The sequence below is a fragment of the Mus caroli genome, chromosome 17 (genome assembly GCF_900094665.2).
Source record: "Mus caroli chromosome 17, CAROLI_EIJ_v1.1, whole genome shotgun sequence".
In the NCBI taxonomy this organism is placed as follows: Eukaryota; Metazoa; Chordata; class Mammalia; order Rodentia; family Muridae; genus Mus; species Mus caroli.
In genome coordinates, this window is record NC_034586.1 from 32,902,579 (window position 1) to 32,925,186 (window position 22,608).

Genomic DNA, 22,608 nt, shown 5'->3' on the forward strand with positions numbered 1-22,608 from the left:
AGAAGAAGAAGAAGAAGAAGAAGAAGAAGAAGAAGAAGAAGAAGAAGAAGAGGAGGAGGAGGAGGAGGAGGAGGAGGAGGAGGAAGAGGAAGAAGAAGAAATAGAAGAAGAGGAAGAGGAAGAAGGAGGAGGAGGAGGGGTGGGTGTGGGGAGAGGAAAGCTGTGTCAAAGGAAACAGCCTGAGTTCTGTTGCAAGTCAGAATCAGGCAAGAATGTCTGATTCTTCAGTATCTCCTTTGAGACAGTGATAATTTCACATTTACTTCAGAAATAGTCAAAAGAAAGACAGAAAAGTGCTAAATAAAGGAAAGAAACATGTCATTCAAAATAACGTTCAAAGAATTAAGAGTTCAGGGATCGATAGGAGACGGGGCCAGCGCGCCTGCCCGGTGCAGGAGGCGCCTTTGAGGCCCGCTTTGCTTGGGAGCAGTAGCTGAAGAGTTGGATCCAGGGCCGGCCTTGCTGCTGAGTCTGCATCTGGTTTCTGGCCCTTCCGCGGGATGGCGTGCGGGGCGAAACTGAAGCGGCCCATGGAGTTCGAGGCGGCGCTGCTGAGCCCTGGTTCCCCGAAGCGGCGACGCTGCGCCCCGCTGCCCGGCCCCACTCCGGGCCAAGCCGCCGCCGCTTCAGATGCAGATGCCGCCCGCGAGCCTCCAGCAGCCTGCCCCGCTTGGCAGCGAGCGTCGCCTTCCAACTCCCCAGCAAAATTTTCAGAACATAAAACAAGAATATAATGGTTACCAGAGATGGAGACATTTAGAAGTTGTTCTCAGTCAGAGCGAAGCCTGTACTTCAGAAAGTCAGCCTTCCTCCTCCGCACTTACTGCACCAAGTTCTCCAGGTGCTTTCTGGATGAAGAAGGACCAGCCCACTTTACCCTTCCACAAGTGGGGATAATATGTGAGCGGCTCTCAAAAGACTATGAAGATAAAGTCCGAGAGGAGTATGAGCAGATCCTCAGTACCAAACTCGCAGAACAGTATGAATCGTTTGTGAAATTCACGCATGATCAGATCATGCGGCGATACGGGACAAGGCCAACAAGCTATGTATCCTGAAGCCTTCTTGCCTATCTGGGTACCAGGTGTGACCTCAAGAGATGGCTGCTGTACACTTTTTGCAACTCGTTTGATATCACATTTCAGCTCCAACTTTGCATCCTGAGAACGCTTAAATGTTTCTGCAGGTCCATTTTATACAACTTGAAAGACCTTAAAACTTTCTGGTTGCCACAAGCATATCTTTCTTTTCTGCTCATCCACTAAACAGCTGTGCCCTACTGTGACAGGTTTTCCAGACAAAGTACCCGGGACAGCTGTCTAACAAAGAATGCCTTCAGTGGCACTCAACACGGTGTGTCCCCAAGCACAGCTCTGTGAGAGGTGTGAGTGTGTGAGTGTGTGTGTGTGTGTGTGTGTGTGTCTGTGTTTTAAGTTATTATTTGTATTGTGCAAAAAAATGATCTTGGGGATTCTGGCTGTGAATTTGATGCACGACAATTATGGTTAAAAACATTTTCTTGGTCTACAGAAGATCATTAATGTTTGGTGACCATATAGGTTGTAACAGTGGGTTGCTTATTTGTAGGTATTCTCGTTAAATACAGGGACAGTTTCCAGGCACATAATTTGAATTGTAAGTTAGGATGGACATTAGATGTGATTATGATGATCTAGGGAAGGTCTGCAGTCCTGAATCTGCAAATACGTGGTGAGAAATTAGAACAAACTGGAGACAGGCTATCAGTACATGGACTCTGCCTAGCTGTGCTGGAAAAATACTTTGACTCCAAGCCTTAAAATATCCTGTGGAGTCTGAGCTCACCTCATTCATACAGTCACGGAGCTCCCTGAACACTGAACTTCTACAGGGAAAAGATCTCTCCTGGAGCGGAAGATCAGGGTGTCCTCAGAGCCTGTAAGGAGTGCGGGGCTGGGCCAGGCTCATAGCACTGCTACCTGGGAGGAGCCGCTCACCTTCGCATCAGTTTCAACATAGAATCTGGACCTTTTGTCCAGGTTACCCCAAATTCTCCTGAGGTGTCCGTGTTCAACCCTTAGAGCTTGGTTTTGGCAATACCCTGCCTGAAGTTGCTTATTGGCTGTTCTTTGCCTTGGTCCCAAGCAGAAAGAGCAGAAAGCAGCCTCTGTTTTGAGGAGGTGGGATTTAAGTATACATTTATTTTTACTGTGACTTGTTCAGGACCACATTTTACAAAATGCCTTGTTTCCTTTACTGTTCTTTTGGAAAGGAAAGTTTTATGAAAACTGTTTTAGTTCGAATATAGAATAGCTATATTAATTACGGCTTTATTTTGGAAAAATCTAGAGTTTTAATTCAAATGTTTGCCAATACCTTCCAAAGTCAGGTGATATTCAGAGACAGTTGTTGTGATCAGCTGGCTTGCAGACATTTCTGGGGTATTCACATTTGAAGATTCCTTATTAATGAATGTCTTTGACTTAAATCTAACCAAAAACTGCAACATTATTCTTTGTACATTTTCATTATATAGTGTTAACAAGCTTAGTTGCAAATGAATAAAATACTTAAGCAATTTCTTTACCTTGCCAAAAAAAAAAAAAAGTGTTCAGGGATCTATCAAATCAAGGAAATGATAGAAGTCTATGTGGCAACCTTCAAGGTAGTGTAGTAAGAAATCACCTAAGAGGATATCAGATGCTGGACCTAAAACCCTTGCTCCAGGAATGGCAGAGATAATATTGTGAAAATGGCCATTCTACCAAAGTAACCTACAGATTTAATGCACTAGTATTAGACTCTCATTAATTTGATATGTTTAGAAAATAATTTAAAAGACCACTCAGAGCCAAACAGTCTCAGGAGTAAGAACTGGAGGTGTTTCAATCCCAGCCTCAAATTATACTGCAGAGCTCTAATGACAGGAACAGGCTGAAACTGGCCAAAAATAGACAGGAAAACCAAAGGCATGTGGTAGAGGTGCTGGACATGAAATGGCAAGGCTATGGAATACTATTCAGCTCTAAACAATGTAATCACAAACAACCAAGGCAAATGGGTGAACTTAGCATATATAGTGTTATTGAGGTCGCACAAGGTCAGGAAGAAAATTACATATCTTTTCCACATGTGTGGGATATAGCAAAAAGCATATGTATAAATGTATCCAATTGAATACATGTGTACAGTATAACATGGCCAAAAGGGAACAAGAAAGGTAATATTGAGAGACAAGAAGAGACAGAATGCAGATAATCACCTTGAGGTATGAGACAGGGTAAGAAGCCAATTGTTTTCTAGTTCTACCTCTGTCATGGACTCTCTCCCTCCCTCCCTCCTCTTTCTTTTTTCTTTGCCTATTGGTACTGGGTTTCTATTTGATAATTCAAAATGAATATTCAGCGGTTCAGAATGGCTATGCTAACTGGATAGAAATTCACTGAGACGTATGGCTTCCATTCTGGTTAATTTCAATGTGTGATTTTTTTCTTGTCACTTAAAAAAAAAGATTGTAAAAACAAGAAGAGACCAGGGCATCACCCCAGGTGAGGGTTTCCTCTTCCCCAGGACTGAGCCCCAACTCGAGGGCAGAGGGAGGAGCTGCCCGCGGCCCCTGCACCTGTGCACAGCAGCATCTCCTTCCCAAGCTCCAGGTATCTTTGGAGCCACTCCACACAGGTGCTCTCCAGGTAGGTCTTGTAATGTTCTGCCTTATCAGCCTGCTCCCACTTGCATGGGGTGATGAGCGCCTCCATGTCCGCCATCGCCCAGGTTTTCAGGTCAACGTTCAGGGCGATGTAATCTTGGCCTTCATAGGCATACTGCCATTATGCTCAGAGGTGGCACTGGTCTTTGCCCCCAGCTGGCAATCAGGGCGGGTCTGAGTTCTGTGATCTGCCAGGACTTCACAACCAGTGCCCTGGGCCAGGGTGTTTGGCTTCCCAGGATCTTGCTATCCAATGTGTGTGTGTGTGTGTGTGTTTGGCTTCCCAGGATCTTGCTATCCAATGTGTGTGTGTGTGTGTGTGTGTGTGTGTGTGTGTGTGTGTGTGTGTGATCTGAGAGCGAGTCATTAGTGTCCGGGAGAAGGATCTGACCCAGGTTAGGAGCAGAAGTGAAACTAGGGAGATGGGAATCCAGGGCCCTGGGATTGCCCACCCCTGACCTAGCCTGAACTAAGACTTTGCTTCGAACACTTATAATTGAAATAAAATGCTAAGAAGTTTACCCTATATTAGCTTAGTGCAGATAGAAATGCAGAATAGGATAATTCCTCATCTTTGGGCACTGTAGCTTTAGCTCAGAGTTCTCTGACTTCCCCAGGAAGATTGTTGGAGAACTGCACTTCTCAGTTATCTGCTGCACTGTAGCAAAGCAGCCAAGCTCAGCATCTGGAGGCTGCAACCATTGATACTTCCCACAGTGTGTGACATCAAGAGTCCTTGGGTGACTCTGGTTCAGGAACTCTCCCAGGTCCTGTTTTCTTCTTGCTGTGTTTTCTCAAGGCTTCTCTAGATCTGGGGTCACATGAGATAAGGTTTCCTCATATGGCAGCTCGAAAGGACTCAGGTTCTGGCTGGCTGGCCCCAAGAGTCCTCTGTGTCTTATTTACCTAGAAGTCTATTTAGACTGCTCTTGAAAGAGCAGCTTACTTAACTAGAGCCAGCCGAGAGAAAGAGAGAGAGAGAGAGAGAGAGAGAGAGAGAGAGAGAGAGAGAGAGAGAGAGAGAGAATGATAGAATATTACAGATTGTGTGCAGTATGTTCATGATCCAATACAAGAACATGACCACACTATCAGTCTCTCTCTGTCAGGAAAAGGGAGAGAGCAGGTCCTGACCACCTGAGAGGATGGAATCAAGGGCAGAGCTGCAAATCTGTGAATACCCACTCTAACTACAATGTTACTCCAGCATCCTGTGAGTCAGATGGACATTTAGTGAGCTTCTTTTTGCAAGGTGTTAGTTTAAAAAAAAAACAGCTTAAAATTTAATACAACAAAAGAAGATACAAGTTTCTCAGTTTGCACTGGAAGGTCTTTACAATTTCTTTCTAAAGTTCAACTTGTGTCTTAGTTATTGTTCTCTTGCTGTGGAGAGACACCAGGATCATGGCAACAACAACAACATCATCAACAACAGAAATCATTTAACTGGGACCTAATTACAGTTTCAGGGGATTAATCCATTGCCCTCATGGAGGGAAGCATGCTGGCAGGTAGGGAGGCATGGTGTTAGAGCAGTAGCTGGGAGTTCCACATCTGGTTCCTCAGGCAGTTTCTGTCTTGGGCTTTGGAATCTTCCAAGATCACCCTGAGTGACATACCTCCTAATCCATTAGATAGTGACAGTCCCTAATGACCAAGCATTCAAATCTTTAGGCCATTTGAAAATGGCCATTTGGGGCCATTTTCATTCAAACTACCATATTCCACTACCTGGCCCCATTGGAGTGTAGCCATAACAGAATGTAAAAGGAACTCAGTCCAACTTCAGAAGTCTGCATAGTCTGTCAGTCTCAACACTTTAAAACTTCAAGGTCTATACTCTCTTTTGAGGCTCAATACAATCTCTTAACTGCAACCCCTCTATAAGAAAATAAAAAATAGGTCACATAGTTGAAATATACAGTGGCAAAGGATGTGCATTTGTGTTTTAAAAGGAAGGGAAAGAGCAAAGTGAGGAAATGCTGGATCACAGACTAAAAACCAGCTGGGCAAACTGCAAACTGCATCTCCATGTCTGCTGCCAAAGCTCTCTTCAGTCCTCCAGCTCCTGTCAGCTGTGTTGGCTCTTTCAGCTCTTTCAGGCTGGTTCACACATAATAGCAGCTCTCCTTGGGAATACAGGAAGACTGGCATCTCCCAGTCTTGGGTTCTCCAGTGAAACCCAGCATTCACTCTCCCAGATTTGCTCAATGGCCTCTCTGGGCCTCTGTGGAGGGACACTCTGGACACACAAATGTAGGGAGATTCCATAAGCCAGAATAAAGCTGCCAAGTTCTGCTACTTGCTGGAGCTAGAACCTGGCCCCCCATATTCATTTATCTCCTGACTATTTTTGTAGTTTTGGTGGTTTTCTTTACTGTTTAAGCTTTTCTTTAATTTTCATTTACAGGTTGGAAGCATAGCTGTGTGTGGCTTGTCCCTTTCTTCCACTTAGCAGTAGATTTTATTTAAACTTCATTCTTCTGAGCACTACTTAGTGTTCCTTTTCTCTTCACCCTGTACTTTGTGCATTTCCCTTATGTACCCTGCTCATGTACATCAGACAGGTGCATAAGACTGGCCATTAATAAATAAGCGAGCAACACAGGCAATACAGGACTCTCCTGAATTCTCCTCTGCCAAGGCCCTTAGCTAAAACTCTCTGATTTAATTTCAGACAGACTTTTTGCTCAAGGACAGAAAACAGCCACTGTCTTCTCCAAAACGATACAAGAATGAGTTTCCAAACCACTTTACTGATATTCTTCCCCTTTTAAACTTAATTACCGGGGCTCCCAAAGGTCAACCTGCCCTCAACTCTGCCTCCCATGCCTCCACTAGCTTGGCTCTTTAAGCCTTGCTTCATGCATGCAACTTTCTTCTAATCCAAAACCCAAAGATCCACATTCTGCCAATCATCTGCATGGTCAGGCTGGACACAGGGATACCCTGATCCCAGGTACCCAATTTGGAGACAGGGTTTCTTTGTGTCACCCTGAGTGTCCAGGATGGCATGGAAATCAGTGGTTCTCCTGTCTGTCTCCTGAGTGTTGGGATTAAAGGTGTTCACCACCACTCTCCCGAAATTTCTTCACTGGTAATGTCAGTTTCTCAGCTGCACAACAGGCCTGGTACAGTCCTAGGGGCTCATAATCATGGTCATAAGAGAAGGATAAGGCCATGCCTGTGTTCCTATGATCAGAGTCTGTCATCCAGTGACTCTATTAAGTGACAAGTACTACGGAGGTATACCTGAGGAATGACCAGACCAGCAAGGACGTGCACATGGACTGAGCTCCACCTGGCACAGCCCCATTCACAAGCAGATGCCAGAGGACTCCTGCCCCACCTGACACACTCAGCACAAGAAACACAGATTCTGGAAGTCCTCCATGCTGCCATTTATTTCCTCCACAATACTCAGATATTCTCAATCCTTAAATTTACCCACAATTGAACTGCTCAGGTCAAGGAGTTCATACTCACATTCTTTTCTTAAGATTTATTCATTTCATGTAGGTGAGTACACTGTAGGTGTCTTCCAACACACCAGAAGGCATTGGATGCTATTGCATATGGCTTTGAGCCACCATGTGGTTGCTGGGGATTGAACTCAGGACCTCTGGAAGAGCACTCAGTGCTCTTACTTACCACTGAGCCATCTCTCCAGCCTCCACATTCATATTATTATTTTTTCTCTCTCTCTCTTTTGGTTGTTTTTTCAAGATAGAGTTTCTCTGTGTAGCCCTGGCTGTCCTGGAACTCACTCTGAAGACCAGGCTGGCCTCAAACTCAGAAATCTGCCTGCCTCTGCCTCCCAAGTGCTAGGATCAATGGCCTGTGCCACCACTGCCTGACATCCACATTCAGATTCTCATGTTCAGTGTGGAAATGAGGAGACACACTGTGGCGTGTGAGGAGACACACGCTCAGGACAGCATGGAGCTGACAGGATGAACATGGCCCCCAATGCATGTGGTCCAGGAAGGTCTGCTGTGCAAGGGATGACAGCTAATGTAGGGTCTGAGTCTTGGTGTGCAGGGGCAGACTGTGCTCTCCAGATTTTCCCATTGTATGCATAGTCAAAAGCATAAAATGCCAGACACTGCTGTCCAAAGTGATTTCACTGTTCAGAAGTCAGGACTTGTGAATTGGTCCTATGTGGCAGCTGTCCCAAGATGAAGAACAAGAGTCAGGGCAGTCAATGTGAAAACATCTCAAAGGCCTTCCTCTCATTCAAAGGTTTAAATATGAAAGGCCCAGTGACCCAGTCCTTTCCAGTTTGCCTCAGCCCCAATCCCAGGCTCCCAGGTGTCACCTTTTCAATCTCCAGATACAAGACAGAAGCTGTCCTTGCCTGCAGTAGAAGAAGTAACAAGACACTGTCAGGAGACCAATGGTGAGGCTGAATGACGAACCTTCAGCCCATATTCGACCCCGAGTGCCTCAGATTCAACTCGAGTGCTCAGGGACAACTGTTCCCTCTCATTCTGAAATGCAGCAGTGATTTCATCTCTGTTTCTACCTGTTTAAAAAAAAAAGATATGAGAGACCAAGGAAGTTCTGGACCATGGACATTATATGCAGGGGATGAACCAAGGCCAGCCTGGAGATCTGTAGTGTTTAGCATGAGCCTTGCCCTCTGACCTGTGAGATGTCATTGAGAATCCTGTTCAGACCCCCCATTACCATTATGAATCTGTCTTTTATTGTAAGGTGAGTGTCTGCAAACAGACCCAGACATGGCAATTTTTTGCATATAGTGTATTTGTATTGGTTTATAATCATAAGGCACCCAGCCACAGACTCTTCCATACCTTTGTCCTTTATCATCCACATCATAACACTTCCGCTCATAAAACCTAAGATGACCATAGCTCCAAGGACAGCAAGAACAGTGGTTCTGTTGGGCATACTGGACTGAGGAGGCTCTGGGAAGGGAAGGGTAAGGACATGAGGGGAAAGTGAACAACATGATCCCAGCTCTCAACTCTGACCAGCTGAGGGTCTTCAGAAGGCTCCAGCTTTCCCTGAACCCAGATCTGCACCCACACCCTCCTTACCCCATCTCAGGGTGAGAGGCTCAGGCAGCCCCTTATGGTACACATGACATGTGTATTTCTGCTCTTCCCCAGAAGGCACCACCACAGCTGCCCACTTCTGGAAGGTCCCATCCCCTGCAGGCCTGGTCTCCACAAGCTCCGTGTCCTGAATCAGTTCCTCCCCATTCAACTGCCAGGTCAGGGTGATGTCAGCAGGGTAGAAGCCCAGGGCCCAGCATCTCAGGGTGACATCACCTTCAGGCCTGGGGTGATGGGTCACATGTGTTTTTGGAGGATCTGAGGAGAAGAGTTGGAAAGTTTGGGCATCATATATTTTTTTCTGGTGACTCCAGAAGTGTCTGTGAGGCCACCTGGGAAGGAAATGACTGGAACAAAGGTCAAATTTCCCTAGTAGGTTACATACAATGTTCTGAAAATTCTAGAACTTGTGCCCAGGAGGAGCTAGGTGTCCCAGGAGGCAAAAAGGGACCTCTGCTTCTGTCTGGGTAGGGCTCAGAGATTCAGCATCACTGAAGTCAAATGTCACAGAGGTTGGGTGTGGGCAGAGAACAAGGCCTGAGAGAAGCCATAGCTCAAAAGCACTGCAGACTCATGGGAATTGTTTTCTGTTCTTTCAGGAACCTTCTCTTCTCCCTTTTCATCCTGAAGAGACTCTGGACTGTCCAGAGACAAAGGTGCTCCCTTGGGAGAGCCAGTCTCTGAGAGAGTCAGGAAACACAGGAGTGCTCTCCCCCTCCCATATTGAAGAGAAAGGAACACTGAAGAGGCTGGAGCATTGTGTCAAATGAACAGACACCCAGTATTGCTGGTAAGATCAGGAAAAAGAAAGAACTGTCCGGGGCTGGTGAGATTGCTCAATGGGTAAGGACACTGATTGCTCTTTGAAGGTCCTGAGTTCAAATTCCAGCAACCATGGTGGCTCACAACCACCTGAAATGAGACCTGACACCCTCTTCTGGTGTGTCTGAAGACAGCTACAGCGTACTTATGTATAATAATAAATAAATAAATCTTTAAAAAGAAAGAAAGAAAGAACTGTCCACTCTCTACTCTCTTCCTTGCTATGGAGTGTGACATCTTAGCTATTGCAGTAAAACAACCCATCATTCACTTAAGTGACTAAGGAACATGGGGTATATATATACAGTGGAATCCTGTTGAGCTCTCCACAATGCAATCACACAATTATCTAGGAAAATTGATGGACTTTGAATATACAATATTAAACGAAGTCACACAATCTCAGAACAACAACAGGAAGTAAAACTGCATTCTTTTTGCTTGTAGAGGTAATTTAGCAAAACAAACAAACAAACAAACAAACAAACAAAAGAAACAAAAAATACCCCGTATACTTCTTAAGAAATGTACCTGTTGTTACTTGCAACATGACATAATGAAATCAGGAAAGGCTAATCTTTGGAGATGGGCAAGGACTAAATGTAGGTAAAGGACATGATGGACAATGGAAGGGAATAATTGATAACTACTTCTAATTCTGTCACTGATTCTCACTGTTTCTGTCTCTCTGTTTCTGTCTCTCTATCTCTTTCTGCCTCTGCCTCTGTCTCTCCGTGTCTCTGAGTCTCTGTCTCTGTCTCTGTCTGTCTGTCTGTCTGTCTCTCCCTTCCCTGCATCCCTTGGGTCGATGTTCAATAGCCATGAGTATATTTAATGGAAAATAGGTAAAATTCAAATTCTCTACTGGTTCAAAGTGGCGATTCTAACTGTATACAAACTCACTGAGCTGGGTATAGCCTTTGGTTTGTGTAATTTCCATATGTTATTTTTCTGTTGTTGCCTTTTAAAATTAAAAAACAAAAAACCCAACCAAAAAAGCAAACAAACAAACAAAAGGAAAAAAGAAAAAGAGATGGGAGTTTTCCCAGCTAATGAGTTTCTTCTCTCTCTAGACTGAGCCCAGCACAGAGGCAAACGGACATGGAGTTGCCTGCAGCCACGCACCTGTGCACTCCTGTGTCTTTTTTCTGTTCATCAGGTATCTGAGCAGCGAATCCTTGCATGGACCCTCCAAGTAGGTCCTACGGAGCTCTGTATAACCAGCCCGCTCCCACTTGCTTCTGGTGATCTCTGCTGCCATGTCCTCTGCTGTCCACGTTTTCAGATCTTCATTGAGGGCGATGTAATCGCGGCCATCATAGCCATGTTGCTCATAAGCGCGGAAGATGCTCCCGACCTCCACCTCACAGCCATACATCACCTGGATGGTGTGAGAGCCTGGCCCCCCTCTCCTAGTCAGGCCCGCCAACCCTAGGACTTCTCCAAACTGAAAGGGAAACCTGGTCCCTTTTGCACCCAGTGATTAGGCGGCTTGCATAAGAGGGAGAGGAGTGGGGACAGACTCTTAGGTTTGGAGGGTTCCTCACCATTTTGGCTCAGGTTGTAGTAGTCCAGCATAGTCTGTAGATTCTCGCGGAAAAACTGTGCATTGCTTGTGACGATCTCTGTCTCTCTCGCCCAATACTCGGGCCCCTCTTGCTCCACCCATGGCACACGGAGCTTATATGTCGCAGTCTCCCCTGCGCTTTCGAAGCGCACGAACTGAGTGTCATCCAGGTAGCCCACAGCAATGTACCATGGTTCGCTGATTGCAGGTCGGGACAAGGCGGTGTAGAAGTACCTCAGCGAGTGTGAGCCTGGGGGTGGCACATGGTGAGACTCCGACCTCCTCCCAGAACCCCAGCAGGCCAGGGAAGTAGAAGGACTCAGGTCTAGGGCCTTGAGTGGAGAAGTGGTGGAGGGTCTGGTGGAGGGTGGATCTCCGCCCCTCCCCTAAAAGGCTGTTTCCCTCCTCATCCAGCACTCACCTGCGCAGGTCTGGGTCTGGCCTGGTGAGGCAGCCAGGAGGATCAGGAGGGTGCCAGGCACCATGGTCCCCATCCTCATGTTAGGGAGATCCGAAGTTGTATAAAGTCCTGGACTTTGTAACTTGCAATCACAGAATTTTATTGCATTTTCTAAGTACCTGCTCTCAACAGGAGTGCAAAGCCTTTGAAAACAATCTGATAATGGTACAGAGAGCAAAGAGTGAAACTATAGTTCTGTACAGCTCAACCTAATCCCCGCCTTCAGGCCTCAGACCCTGACAGCCACTTCCGGGGACTTGGGACTTTGTCTTGACTCCTTCTTCTGCACTGAACCCTGGGTATAGATAGCATCCTCTATCTGAGCCCTGCCCAGAATGTCAGGTGGTAATCAGAGTGGAAACCTTCAGGGTAAGAGCAGTTGTTTTGCTCCCTCCTACCTCCACATCTGACCCCACTGTGATGGGTGTCAGGTGCTCTGGAATGCAGTGGAGAGATGTTTTCTTTAAAGCAGGAGGCTTTGCCAGTGCCTGGCAAATACAGAAGTGGATGAACACAGTCATTTATAGGATGGAATACAGGGCCCCCAATGTAGGAGCTAGAGAAAGTACCCAAGAGCTGAAGGGGTCTGCAATCTGATAGGTGGATCAACAATATGAACTAATCAGTACCCCCAGAACTCATATCTCTAGCTGCATATGTAGCAGAAGATGGCCTAGTCAGCCATCATTGGGAAGAGAGGCCCCTTTGTCTAGCAAAATTTATATGCCCCAGTACAGGGGAAAGCCAGGGCCAAGAAGTTGGAGTGAGTAGGTAGTTGAGCAGGGCGAGGGGAGGGTATAGGGGACTTTTGGGATAGCATTTGAAATATAAACGAAGAAAATATCTAATTGAAAAAATATGTTTAAAAAAAAAAAAGCAGGAGGCTTTGACCAGCAAGCACCACACAGTTTCCCACAGACAGAGACCAGGAGTCTGTGTTCACCTGTAGTGGTTTAGGGTTAGCTCACACTGCCAAGCCAGACTGCTCAGGAATCTGTGTTCTAAATACATAAACAAACAAACAAACAAACAAACAAACAAACAAACAAACAACAACAACAACAACAACAAAATACGGGTCCAAACTGCCTTGTGCTAGTTCTACAGGGGGTCCTAAAAGTCTCCTGTCAGGTTCTACCTGCACTGGGGAAATAACAGTCTTGCTCAGCAGCACCAGACTGTCAGCTTATTCATATTTCCTTCATGCTGCAAAGTCCTCCCTTGTTAGCATGACTTCTCTTCAACCTCTCAGGGGCCTTGTTACTGTGTGCATCCCATGCCTGCATTGTCTTCTGAGAAATGGGAAGATGTTTTCATCGTTGTCCTGATCTCTAAGTTGCCCAGAATAGCCAACTACTCCAATATTTCCNTCTGAGGTCTTTTAACACTAAAAGCCATTCATCCAGAACTCTATTAGTTTTCTTCTTTTTATATAAGTGCATGGACATTCATACAAGCACAGGCACAGACACACATTCACACATACACACACACACACTCATACACAGTCACATATACACACATTCACACACACATATTCACAAATACTCACACACACACTCACACACATTTATACACATTTACATACACACACACTCACATACACACATTCACAAACACATTCACAGCTCACTCACGAACATTCACACACACACAACACACACACTCACACACACACACTCACTCACACACAAACTTACATGATCACCAACCCATACTCACATACTTTCACACACATAATCACAAACACAAACTGACATACATTCACACACACTCACACAATCACAAACACAAACTCTCTAACACCCACAAACTCACACCCACATTCATATACTCACTCACATACACACTCATACACAAACTCACACAATCACAAACACACACTCACACATATTAAAACACAAGCACGCACACACACACACACACACACACACACTATCAACATAGCCTGTTGCTCTCCCTTTCTAGCCTTCCTGCTTCCTCTTGTCTTTGAGTCTGTGAACTTGGCTGTTTCTTTCCCCCTCTGGGCTCTCCATCCTGGGTCAGATAATGGTTTCAGCTGCTGCTCAGTTTGATTCTCCTTTTCCTGGATGGATTTGTCTGTTGCCTCCAATGCACTCAGAAATCTCTCTGTCCCTCTCCAGGCATCCCTGTGCTTCCCATCAATGCACAGATGTCTGAGGCCAGCCTGTCTGGGATTCTCCCTCAGAACCCATGTCCACATCTGGAGTCAACTCCCTCCTTTAGTTTCTGGCCTCTGACTCACTGCACAGATTTCTATGCATAGTCAAGACCTCACACCTCAGAGTCCTGCTTTGAATTGCTAAGGAGAGCATTGAGACATCTCCTGGGGAGTTAGGATGCTCACCCAGGCAATGTGGGGTGGCATTCCTGACAAGTGCAGGAAGCAGCAGTGTTGACCCACATGAAGGTCAGGGCTCAGGTGACTAAGTTCTCAGGCACTGTCTGCTTCTTTCCCAGAATGTCTGCCAAGGTGGGAAATGGCTGTAACCCTGCTCCCACACCAGCCCTTATTTGTATAATCAGCAGACCTGCTGAGCAGAAAGTCTCTGTGGTCACACTAACAGGGCACTGTTCACTCTCAGGCCTCTAGGTAGCTCAGGGCAGCAGTATGGTCCACAGCCTCCAGAGTAAGCTGTGGCTTCACCCTGGAAACTGGGGTCATCGAGATCTGGGAGTCAGATGAGCAGAGGCCCCCAGAGGACAGCCAGGATGAAGAGGAGGGCAGGTCCTCTCTGCTGTCAACTTTGACCTCAGCTTCTGAGTTCTTATCCTCATCTGGGACAGCTACAGGTATCAGAACCTCCTGGGCTCCTGGGTATGCAGAGCCAGCTCCTGCAGCTGAGACCCAGGCACCCTGAAGACCTCACAAGCACAAGGTGGACTGTTCATGGACATTTGCAGGCTGGAGGCTTTCTTGAATCTGTGTAGGAGCAAAATGTGTCTGTAGTGCTGGCAGGGAGGCTTGGGCATATCTCTTTTCACTTGGTGAAATTGCAGGGACCCAGGGCTTCAGTGCCAGCAAGGGTGAGCTAGTACAGGTTCTGACCAGATGAACAGACCAAGGTAACCAAGGTCTACAGCAAACTGAATCCAAGGAACTGGGAGAAGTGTCCTCTGGTTTATGCAAACCAGGCAGTAGGAGACCCTCAGATGCTCTAGACTGTACTTGTGGCTGTTTTGAAGTCCTTCATGTAGCTGGCAGTGCTAAGTGGTCTTGGTCCTCTCTGGCCATGAGGTGCTGGTTCAGAAGATGTAGGGCAAGCTGAAGCCCATCAGCAGGTGTGGTTCTCAGGGCCTTGTGTAACTGCCTTGACAGCTCCTGCATCTGGTATGTAAGGTGGCAGTTGAGGCATCAGATGCAGGTGGTATCTGCCCAAACACCCTGGGAGACTGAATATAAATCCTAAAGAGAGAGGAAGAGCAGGATGCCAGTGACTTTGATGGCTCTATCCAGTGACTGCTCTGCTGCCTGTATGGTGGATGATTGCTGCATTAAGAAGGCTCAGAACTCCAAACAGTGAAATTGAGGCAAAGCTTCTCTCTTTATTTCAACCTCAGAGCTCTGTGGACATCTCTGACTGCATCAAATATCTCCATGCCAGGGAGGCTGGTTGGCCTGCCAGGGCTGCACTAAGCTCAGCTCCTAGTTAGTTCACAAACTCAGTACTCACAGCGCCACCTACTGGTGCCTCTGTTTGCTTGCGGATCTCATTCTCTCCAGAGCACATGCACCCAGATTTTCTTTCCTCCATGGCTTCATGGTGGATCACTAAAACAGTGTCTTCTTCTAGTGCCCCCAAATCTTGGGCCTGCACGTCTAAGTGTCTAGTGGCAGGACAAGCCATGCCAGCTGCCTCCCCATGCTTTGCTCAGTGTGTCCCAACCCAGGTAGGCAAGTGTAGGCTCTATGAGTCACCAAGATCTTCAGTGAATTTGAGAACTTGTAGGAAGGCATTGCACCCAAGATGGTCCCCTCTCTGCACCGAGCCTCCTACACCTCACGGGGCTGCTGTGTCTGTCCGTGTGTAGTACTTGAGACGGGGTTTCTTTTTGTAACAGTCTTGGCTCATTTGGATCTCACTCTGTAGACCATGCTGGCCCCAAAATCAGAGAGTTCTGCTTGTCTCTGCCTTCTAAGTGCTAGGACTAAAGACATGAGTTACGACTACCTGTCACCTCCGGGGTTTCTGATCTTCCTCTGGCTGACCATTCTCATCCTGCAGTGAATACCTCAGGAGCTGGTGTCTTTGCATGGGCTGACTGGAGTGCCAAGGAAGATCTGGATTTGGTGTGCTCTGTTGGAATACAATAAGCTCTTTGATGAGGCTCCCTGTTTGCAGCATGGTTTTTTTTTGTTTGTTTGTTTGTTTTGTATTTTGATTTTTTTCCCAGACTTTTTTTTTCCCTCAGTGTAGCCATCATTGTTTATCCTGGCCTCCCTGTTTAGTCCAGCCTGGCTTTGAACTCACAATTCTGCCTTTGTGTCCTGAATGCAGGGGATCAAAGCTGTGCACTTCCAAACCAGGCTTTCAGGTCTTTTTTAATTGTTGCATGAAAGAGAGTTGTCTATATTTGTGTCGCTGTTGAAGCACACCAACTGTGTTTCATCCACAGAGCCAACAGAGGTGAACCATGGCTCCTTGAGAACACTGCAGAGATTGTGAGCCTGGTGATGGGCAGTGAGACCCCCACACTCCCCCAGTGATCTCTGGCCAGTGCATGAATGAGAAGGGGATCTGGGCACCAAGATTCAGGACACTGGTAGAGAAAGGGCTGAGGGTTTGGGACAACAAGGCTTCCCTGCTGCCACCCTGCTCCTCCCCACAGAGGCTGCTTCCCTTTGATTCCACACTCACCCCCAAGGGTCTGGGTAGGGGACAGGGCAGCCTCCAGCAGCAGGAGTAGCCTGCCTGCCTGGTGCCTTCTGTCCCCGTAGAGATATGAGCAGGTGTGAGTCTCTGAGGCTTTGTGACCAAGGACCCAGAGACCTCAGCCATGCTGGTTGGTTCTCTAGAATCTCTCCACCTCATGGACTGTCAACTTGTCCCTGGACAAGGACCAGGCAGAGATTGTATACTGGACAAGTGAAGCTGGCCAGCTCGGTTTCCCTATCTGAGACTCTGGCAGCCTGGGAACTACAACGTAGCCCCAACCTTAAAACTGAAAGAAAATGATTTGTATACTGTGTGCATTAGAGCCAGGTTCCCAGATGATCTGCCTTCTCCATATGCAGATGGAAAAGGCTCAGGTTCTAGCTTGGTGTTTCCACAAATCATCCCCCACTTGCCTGGGTCTCTCTTGAGGCTGATCTGGACTCATTAGTCGGCTTCTCCAGAACCACCCACTACAGAGAGAAAGACTGCAGGAAGACAGGAGAGCTGGAGAGAGGGAGAAAGAGATGTAGGGAGAGAGGGAGAGAGGGAGAGAGGGAAGCAGGAAGGAGAGAGGAAGTATGGTTGCTGCTCGCCTTCTGCAGACCTTACATGGCAGCTTCCCTGAGCCCCGTTGCAGTGGTCTGGGCTGCACAGGCTGTACAGAGCCCTCTGTCAAGGTCAGCTTCTCTCCTTGGCTCATTGGAGCCATCCAGAGTGGTTTCTTCAGTCAAATGGAGACAGCTCCATGTCTCCCCAGCCTGCAGCNATCACAGGAGTTTCAGGAGCTGTCACCCATGGGTCCCNTTTCCAGCCCCACAGGAGCATCCCCTCGGGAGCTGTCCACTGTGGCAGCACCTTTCCTGTCTTAGTCTTCTGCCCTTTGAGGAGCTAGCTGTCCATCATGGCGACATCTTCTCTTCTGCCTCAGCTTAGAGCCGTGGTGAAACACTGCAGGAGCTGTCTACAGTGTCTACTTGTCTTCCCCCAAGCCCCAGCATCTGCACAGATTTAGAGTTCTTCAGAGGAAACTGCAGCCATGAAGCTCTTCCCACCCCAACCCATGGGCCCATAGGAGGGAGAAGGGGGTTTAAAAAAACCCCACCAATCCTTTATCTTCTAAGAAACAAGCCACCAGTCTGTGAGAACCCCCAAAGTGAGAATTTGAAATTCCACCAATCGTTACTCTGGAAATTTCAGTCCTGAGAAGCTCCACCCCATCTTACATCCTATATAAGTACTGCCTAATCCCCTGTTGTGTGATCCCAGGAGCAGAGAGGGTAGCCATGCCAGGATTTGCCCCTCCTCCTTCTGGATTTTTCCCTTCAATAAATCTGTTTGAGATTTTTTCTGCCAGCTGTGACTCTCTCATCGGAAGATAGAAGAAGAAAAGAAGCAAACTAGGGAATAAGCTGAAGTGCGGAGCTGAGGTTCTCCTGAGCTCAGCTGTGGGTACTGGGAGCTGCAGTGCCTCTGCTGAGGAGGCTTCCTCTCACAGCTGTAAGGTTCCTGGGCTTCCCTGTCTTAGGATGCCCTTCTACTGGGACATGGTCCCACCCCAGAGTTGTGTGGCTCCTGACCTTCTGCATCCCTGGATCCCCTTTCCATCAGAAACACTTACACAAAGCCCAAGCAGATGAGCTGTGAGGAGACAGTGCTGAAAAATTCAAAAGCTCACAGTTCTGAAGGTGACCCAGACACGGTGCCAGCTCCAGTCTCAAGCTGGAAACACAGCACACACAGTTACAGTGTCTGTAAAAGCTAAGCCCTCACAAATGGCCAATTTCCAGTTCTTTAAATATGTTTAACATTGCCAGAATGAACAGGCTGTTTACTGCTGATTTTATACGATTTCTTTGAACATAACTGATTCTCCTGTGAGTGAGTATTCATAATTTCTCCACGATGTTTTTGGTTTGTTTTTTAGTTTGGTTGTTCCAGCTCACTGTTTGTTTCTGCTGACAGGGTTTCTCTGTGTGACAGGGCCCTGTGGGTCCTGGCCAGCCTGGCCTAGAATGCATTGATTTTCCTGCCTGTGTCTCCTGAGTGCCAGTATTAAATGTGTTTGCCACCACTGCCCAGGAAATTCTTTGATCTTACAGAGCTGGTACAGCCCTGAGGTCTCCTAGTCTTGGGTACAGGACAAGGCTCAGGTTACTTCTGCATTCCTGTGACCAGAGTCTGTCAGCTTGGGGTTCCACCAAGTGACAAGGTCAAAAGATCTCAGGAGGACAGAACTGTGGGTTGACCAGACCACACCAAGTGCACTAGGACTGAGCCCCAGCTGGGTCCTCCAGTGGGCTTAGCACCACCTAAAACTTGCCCACTCACACAAACACACCACAGTGCACTCCATTCCCACCTGACACTCAACACAGGAAACACAAATTCTGGAAGGTTCTCCATTCTGCCATTTATTTCTGCCTCAGCACTCTGAGTATTCTCAGTCCCTTAATTTACCCACTAATGAACCCTCAGCTCAAAGACTTGAGAAATCGAGTTCACATTCAGATTCTTATGTTCAGTGTGGAAGTGAGCAGATGCAGCTCAGGGCAGCATGGAGCTGTCAGGATGCAGATGTCCCTTAGTGCCTGCTGGACCAGGAAGGATGGCTGTGGGAAGGAGAACAGGGAAGTTCAGGGACAGGGTTCTTGTGTGCTAGGGTATCCTGGGCTCTCCAGGTCTTCCCATTGTGCATACAGGAAAAGCAAATAGCTTTAGACATTCTTTTTTTCCATGTCAGAACTTATTCCCACAAGAGAGCTATCTAAGGATAAAAAACAGGAGTCAGGACAGTCAATATTTAAACATCTCAAAAGCCCTGTGCTCATTCAAAGGTTTAGATCTCAGAGGCCCTGGGTCCCAGTCATCTCCTGTTGCCTAACGTCCAATATCTGGCCCCATTTGTTATCTTTTCAAGCCTCCAGATTCAAGTCAGAGCTCTGGGCACTGTTTTTGTATGCAGTAGAAGATAAGACTCCCAGGAGACTGACCAGTAGGGTTGGAGGAGCTATTATATGCTGACTGAACTCTGGCTTCACCTAAAGATTCTCAGAGACTGAGTTCGAGGCCAGCCTGGTCTACAAAGTGAGTGCCAGGACAGCCAGGGCTACACAGAGAAACCCTGTCTCGAAAAACCAAAAAAAAAAAAAAAAAAAAAAAAAAAAAAGATTCTCAGAGACAATCTTGTCTCCCTCACTTACGTCCACTTGGAGCATAGTCCCCTCCTTGTCCACCTGTGAGAAGAAAAGCTGTGAGAGTTCAAGGAAGATCTTGACACTAGGAAGTTCCCAGAACTGAGAGCAGACCCAGTTGGAGTCAGTAGCAATGTGGGGTGTGGCTGTATTTCCCATTAAAGAGCAGAGCACATTTCTAAAGGGAACTGAGAGGAAACTCAGACCCTACCCTTTCCTACCTGTGTTTTTCCTCACATAAAACACTGTAGGCACCAGACAGTGGTGGTGCATGCCTTTAATCCCAGCACTCAGGAGGCAGAGGCAGACTGGTGTACAGAGTGAGTTCCAGGACAGCCAGGGCTACACAGAGAAACCTTGTCTCAAAAAACCAAAACCAACAAACCAACTATCCAATCAAACAAACAAAAACAAACAAACAAACAAACAAACAAACAAAAAACCCACCATAGGTATACTGAAGGTCACAGCTAGAAGGACGACTGAAAGAACAAAGTTCGCAGTGTGTAGGGTGGATGGAGGAGGCTCTAAGATGGGAAGGGACAGGAAAGGAAGGTGAGGGACATGACCCCAGCTCTCATCTCTGATCAGCTCAGAGTCTACAGAAGGCTCTAGATTTCCCAGACCCTGCTTCTTCACCTACACCCTTCTTACCCCATCTCAGGGTGAGAGGCTGATACAGTCCCTCATGTTGCACATGGCATGTGAACTTCTGCTCCTTCCCACGAGGCACCACCACAGATGCCCACTTCTGGAAGGTTCCATCCACTGCAGGCCTGGTCTCTACAAGCTCCATTTCCTGGGTCAGGTCTTCCCCATTCAACTGCCAGGTCAGGGTGATGTCAGCAGGGTAGAAGTCCAGGGCCCAGCACCTCAGGGTGACATCACCTTCGGGTCTGGGGTGATGGCTCGCATGTGCCTTTGGAGGGTCTAAGGGAGAGAGTTGAAAGAAAAAGGCATCTTGCTTTCTTCTGGGGACTCAGCAGTGTTCATGTGACCATCCTGGGGTGGACAGGAGAACTGGGGTGGGATTAGGGTGTCCATCATCTAGACACCAGCTAGAGCACTTGCACCTGGGAGGATCTGTTCTTAGGGTTGCCTTAGGATGTGAGCAGGAAAATGTGGACAGGAGGCTCCAGGTCTCTGCAGACTCATGGGAAGGGCTTCAGGTCCTGAGCTGGGTGAGGGCCAAGAGCCTGAGAAAAGCTGGAGTCTGACTCCAGAGGTACTGAATTCTGGAGAACAGAACAAATTCTGAGAAATAGTTCCCAATGAGTCCAGGGCCATTACTCAAGTCAAGAAATTGTTCATCAGTTACTAAAAGTTTGGTCTCCTTTTGGAGAAAATGAATTTCTTGTTAGAGAGGGGCTGTCTTCTGAGGAAGTCATTGTTTTGTCACAGATCTGGAACACAAGAGCCTCCTGCCTTTCTGAACTTGGGGAGGAGTGAGAAAAGTCCTTCTCATTTACCTGTCTCCCTCTCCTTCTTTGCAAATGCTAAGGATCTAAACCAGAAGTTGTGCTTGCTGGGTAGTGCTCAACCTGTGAGCTGTACTCCAAATCCTCTCTTCCCACCCAGCACCACCAGCTCTCCAAACTCCTTCAAGCAGTCTAAAGGCAACATGGACACGGCTTGGCTCCCCTGGACACCTGAACTCAGCAACCTCTCCTTCCCCTTTTCTGCAGCAGTGGCGCTTCTGGTAGGCTTCTAATTTGTGATGAGGTATCTGAGGTACAGTGTGGGTCCCTGCTGTCCAGGAACTCAGGTCTTCCTCATGTCGAGAGATCCAAGCCATCATAGGCAAGCTGGTTGTACCAGTGAAGCAGGCGCCCATCTGGTCCCATATTGCAGCCTTGCAGCCACTGAGGTGTGTGAGAGTCTAGGGAGGACATACTTGGTGGTCAGCCCTGTCGCGAAGGGCAGCAACAGTAGAGCACAGACCAAGTCCAAGTTAATCTCTGCAGACTGTTCGTTTTTGAGGAACTGGACATGTGTTGAGTGAAACTCATGTCCAACCCTGTACAACCTCGGCAAGGGTAGGTGTCACTCACCATCCACACTCTTGTAAAAACGAACCAGGGTCATCAGGTTCCTTTCAGATAGCTGTGCTTGAGTCCTGACTATAAGAAGAGTCTGCTGTTGCCAGTCATCTGTCTCCTTCTGCTCCAGCCAGGGCGACAATCTCGGAGTCTCCTCATTGCTGCCAAAGCGTCCGTGTAGCCAACGACTCTGACCTGGGGTTCCTCGATGCCAGGTCGGGACACAGCGCTATAGAAATACCTCAGGGAGTGTGAACCTGGGAGGCAGCACGCAGTGAGACCCCGACCTCCTTCTCCGACCCCGAATTCCTGTTCAGGCCAGGAGGAGAGCAGGGCGCCAGGCTCCAGACAGCTGAAGGAGGGGGCAGGGCGGGAGGATTTTCCTGGGCACTGCAGAGACTGGGTAGAGCTACTCCTGGCCTTCCCAGCAGAGACCATTTCCCTCCTAGGTCTCACTCACCCAAAGGGGTCCAGGACAATTGGGCAACCAGCTGCAGGAGAAGGGCGCAGATCACAGTGGCCTTGAGGACCCAGGCCATTTGGTTCTGTGCAGATCTTGGACAACTTTATAAACCTGAACGATAGTGATTGTATTATCTCAGAACCCAACTTCAAATTACCGTTGCCAATGGAAAATACCAAACAATCTTAATTTCTTTCTTTCTTTCTTTCTTTCTTTTTTTTTTTTTTTTCGAAACAGGGTTTCTCTGTATAGCTCTGGCTGTCTTGGAACTCACTTTGGAGAGAGAGAGAGGGAGAGAGAGAGGGAGAGAGAAAGAGAGAGAGAGAGAGAGAGAGAGAGAGAGAGAGAGAGAGAGAGAGAGAGAAGAAGAAGAAGAAGAAGAAGAAGAAGAAGAAGAAG

At 47.4% G+C, this 22,608-nt stretch overlaps 3 protein-coding genes and 1 pseudogene across 5 annotated transcripts in view; 1 reads left to right on the forward strand and 3 right to left on the reverse strand.

The window, feature by feature from the left end:
* The window catches only part of LOC110312220 (H-2 class I histocompatibility antigen, Q10 alpha chain-like), an 8,000-nt gene extending 1,130 nt beyond the window's left edge, over positions 1-6,870 (reverse strand). The window contains exons 1-2 of the mRNA XM_021185771.1: positions 6,784-6,870; positions 3,610-3,803 (exon numbers count right to left, since the gene is read on the reverse strand). Coding sequence (XP_021041430.1) covers positions 3,610-3,803; positions 6,784-6,870 — 281 coding nt within the window. The remainder of the gene's footprint in view (positions 1-3,609; positions 3,804-6,783) is intronic.
* Positions 501-1,140, forward strand: LOC110283631 (annotated as a pseudogene).
* Positions 6,871-7,069: 199 nt separating the features above from the next.
* LOC110283629 (H-2 class I histocompatibility antigen, TLA(B) alpha chain) lies at positions 7,070-11,742 on the reverse strand. 2 transcript variants are annotated; one of them, XM_021149020.1, is made up of 6 exons: positions 11,580-11,742; positions 11,139-11,408; positions 10,717-10,860; positions 8,752-9,027; positions 8,506-8,619; positions 7,070-8,213 (listed from the first exon to the last, which is right to left on the reverse strand). In XM_021149020.1, the coding sequence occupies exons 1-6, from the start codon at positions 11,656-11,658 to the stop codon at positions 8,074-8,076; spliced, it is 1,023 nt and encodes a 340-aa protein (XP_021004679.1). In that variant the 5' UTR covers positions 11,659-11,742; the 3' UTR covers positions 7,070-8,073. The 2 variants fall into 2 exon arrangements, with proteins under 2 accessions (XP_021004679.1, XP_021004678.1); XM_021149019.1 differs by having other exon boundaries at positions 10,717-10,989; positions 11,580-11,675.
* Positions 11,743-18,901: 7,159 nt separating this feature from the next.
* The window catches only part of LOC110283630 (H-2 class I histocompatibility antigen, D-K alpha chain-like), a 10,710-nt gene continuing 7,003 nt past the window's right edge, over positions 18,902-22,608 (reverse strand). Inside the window, exon 6 of one of the 2 annotated variants that reach the window (XM_021149022.2) lies at positions 18,902-19,125. In XM_021149022.2, the coding sequence (XP_021004681.2) occupies positions 19,061-19,125 (65 nt within the window). In that variant the 3' untranslated portion in view covers positions 18,902-19,060. The remainder of the gene's footprint in view (positions 19,126-22,608) is intronic. The other variant, XM_021149021.1, reaches the window with a different exon arrangement.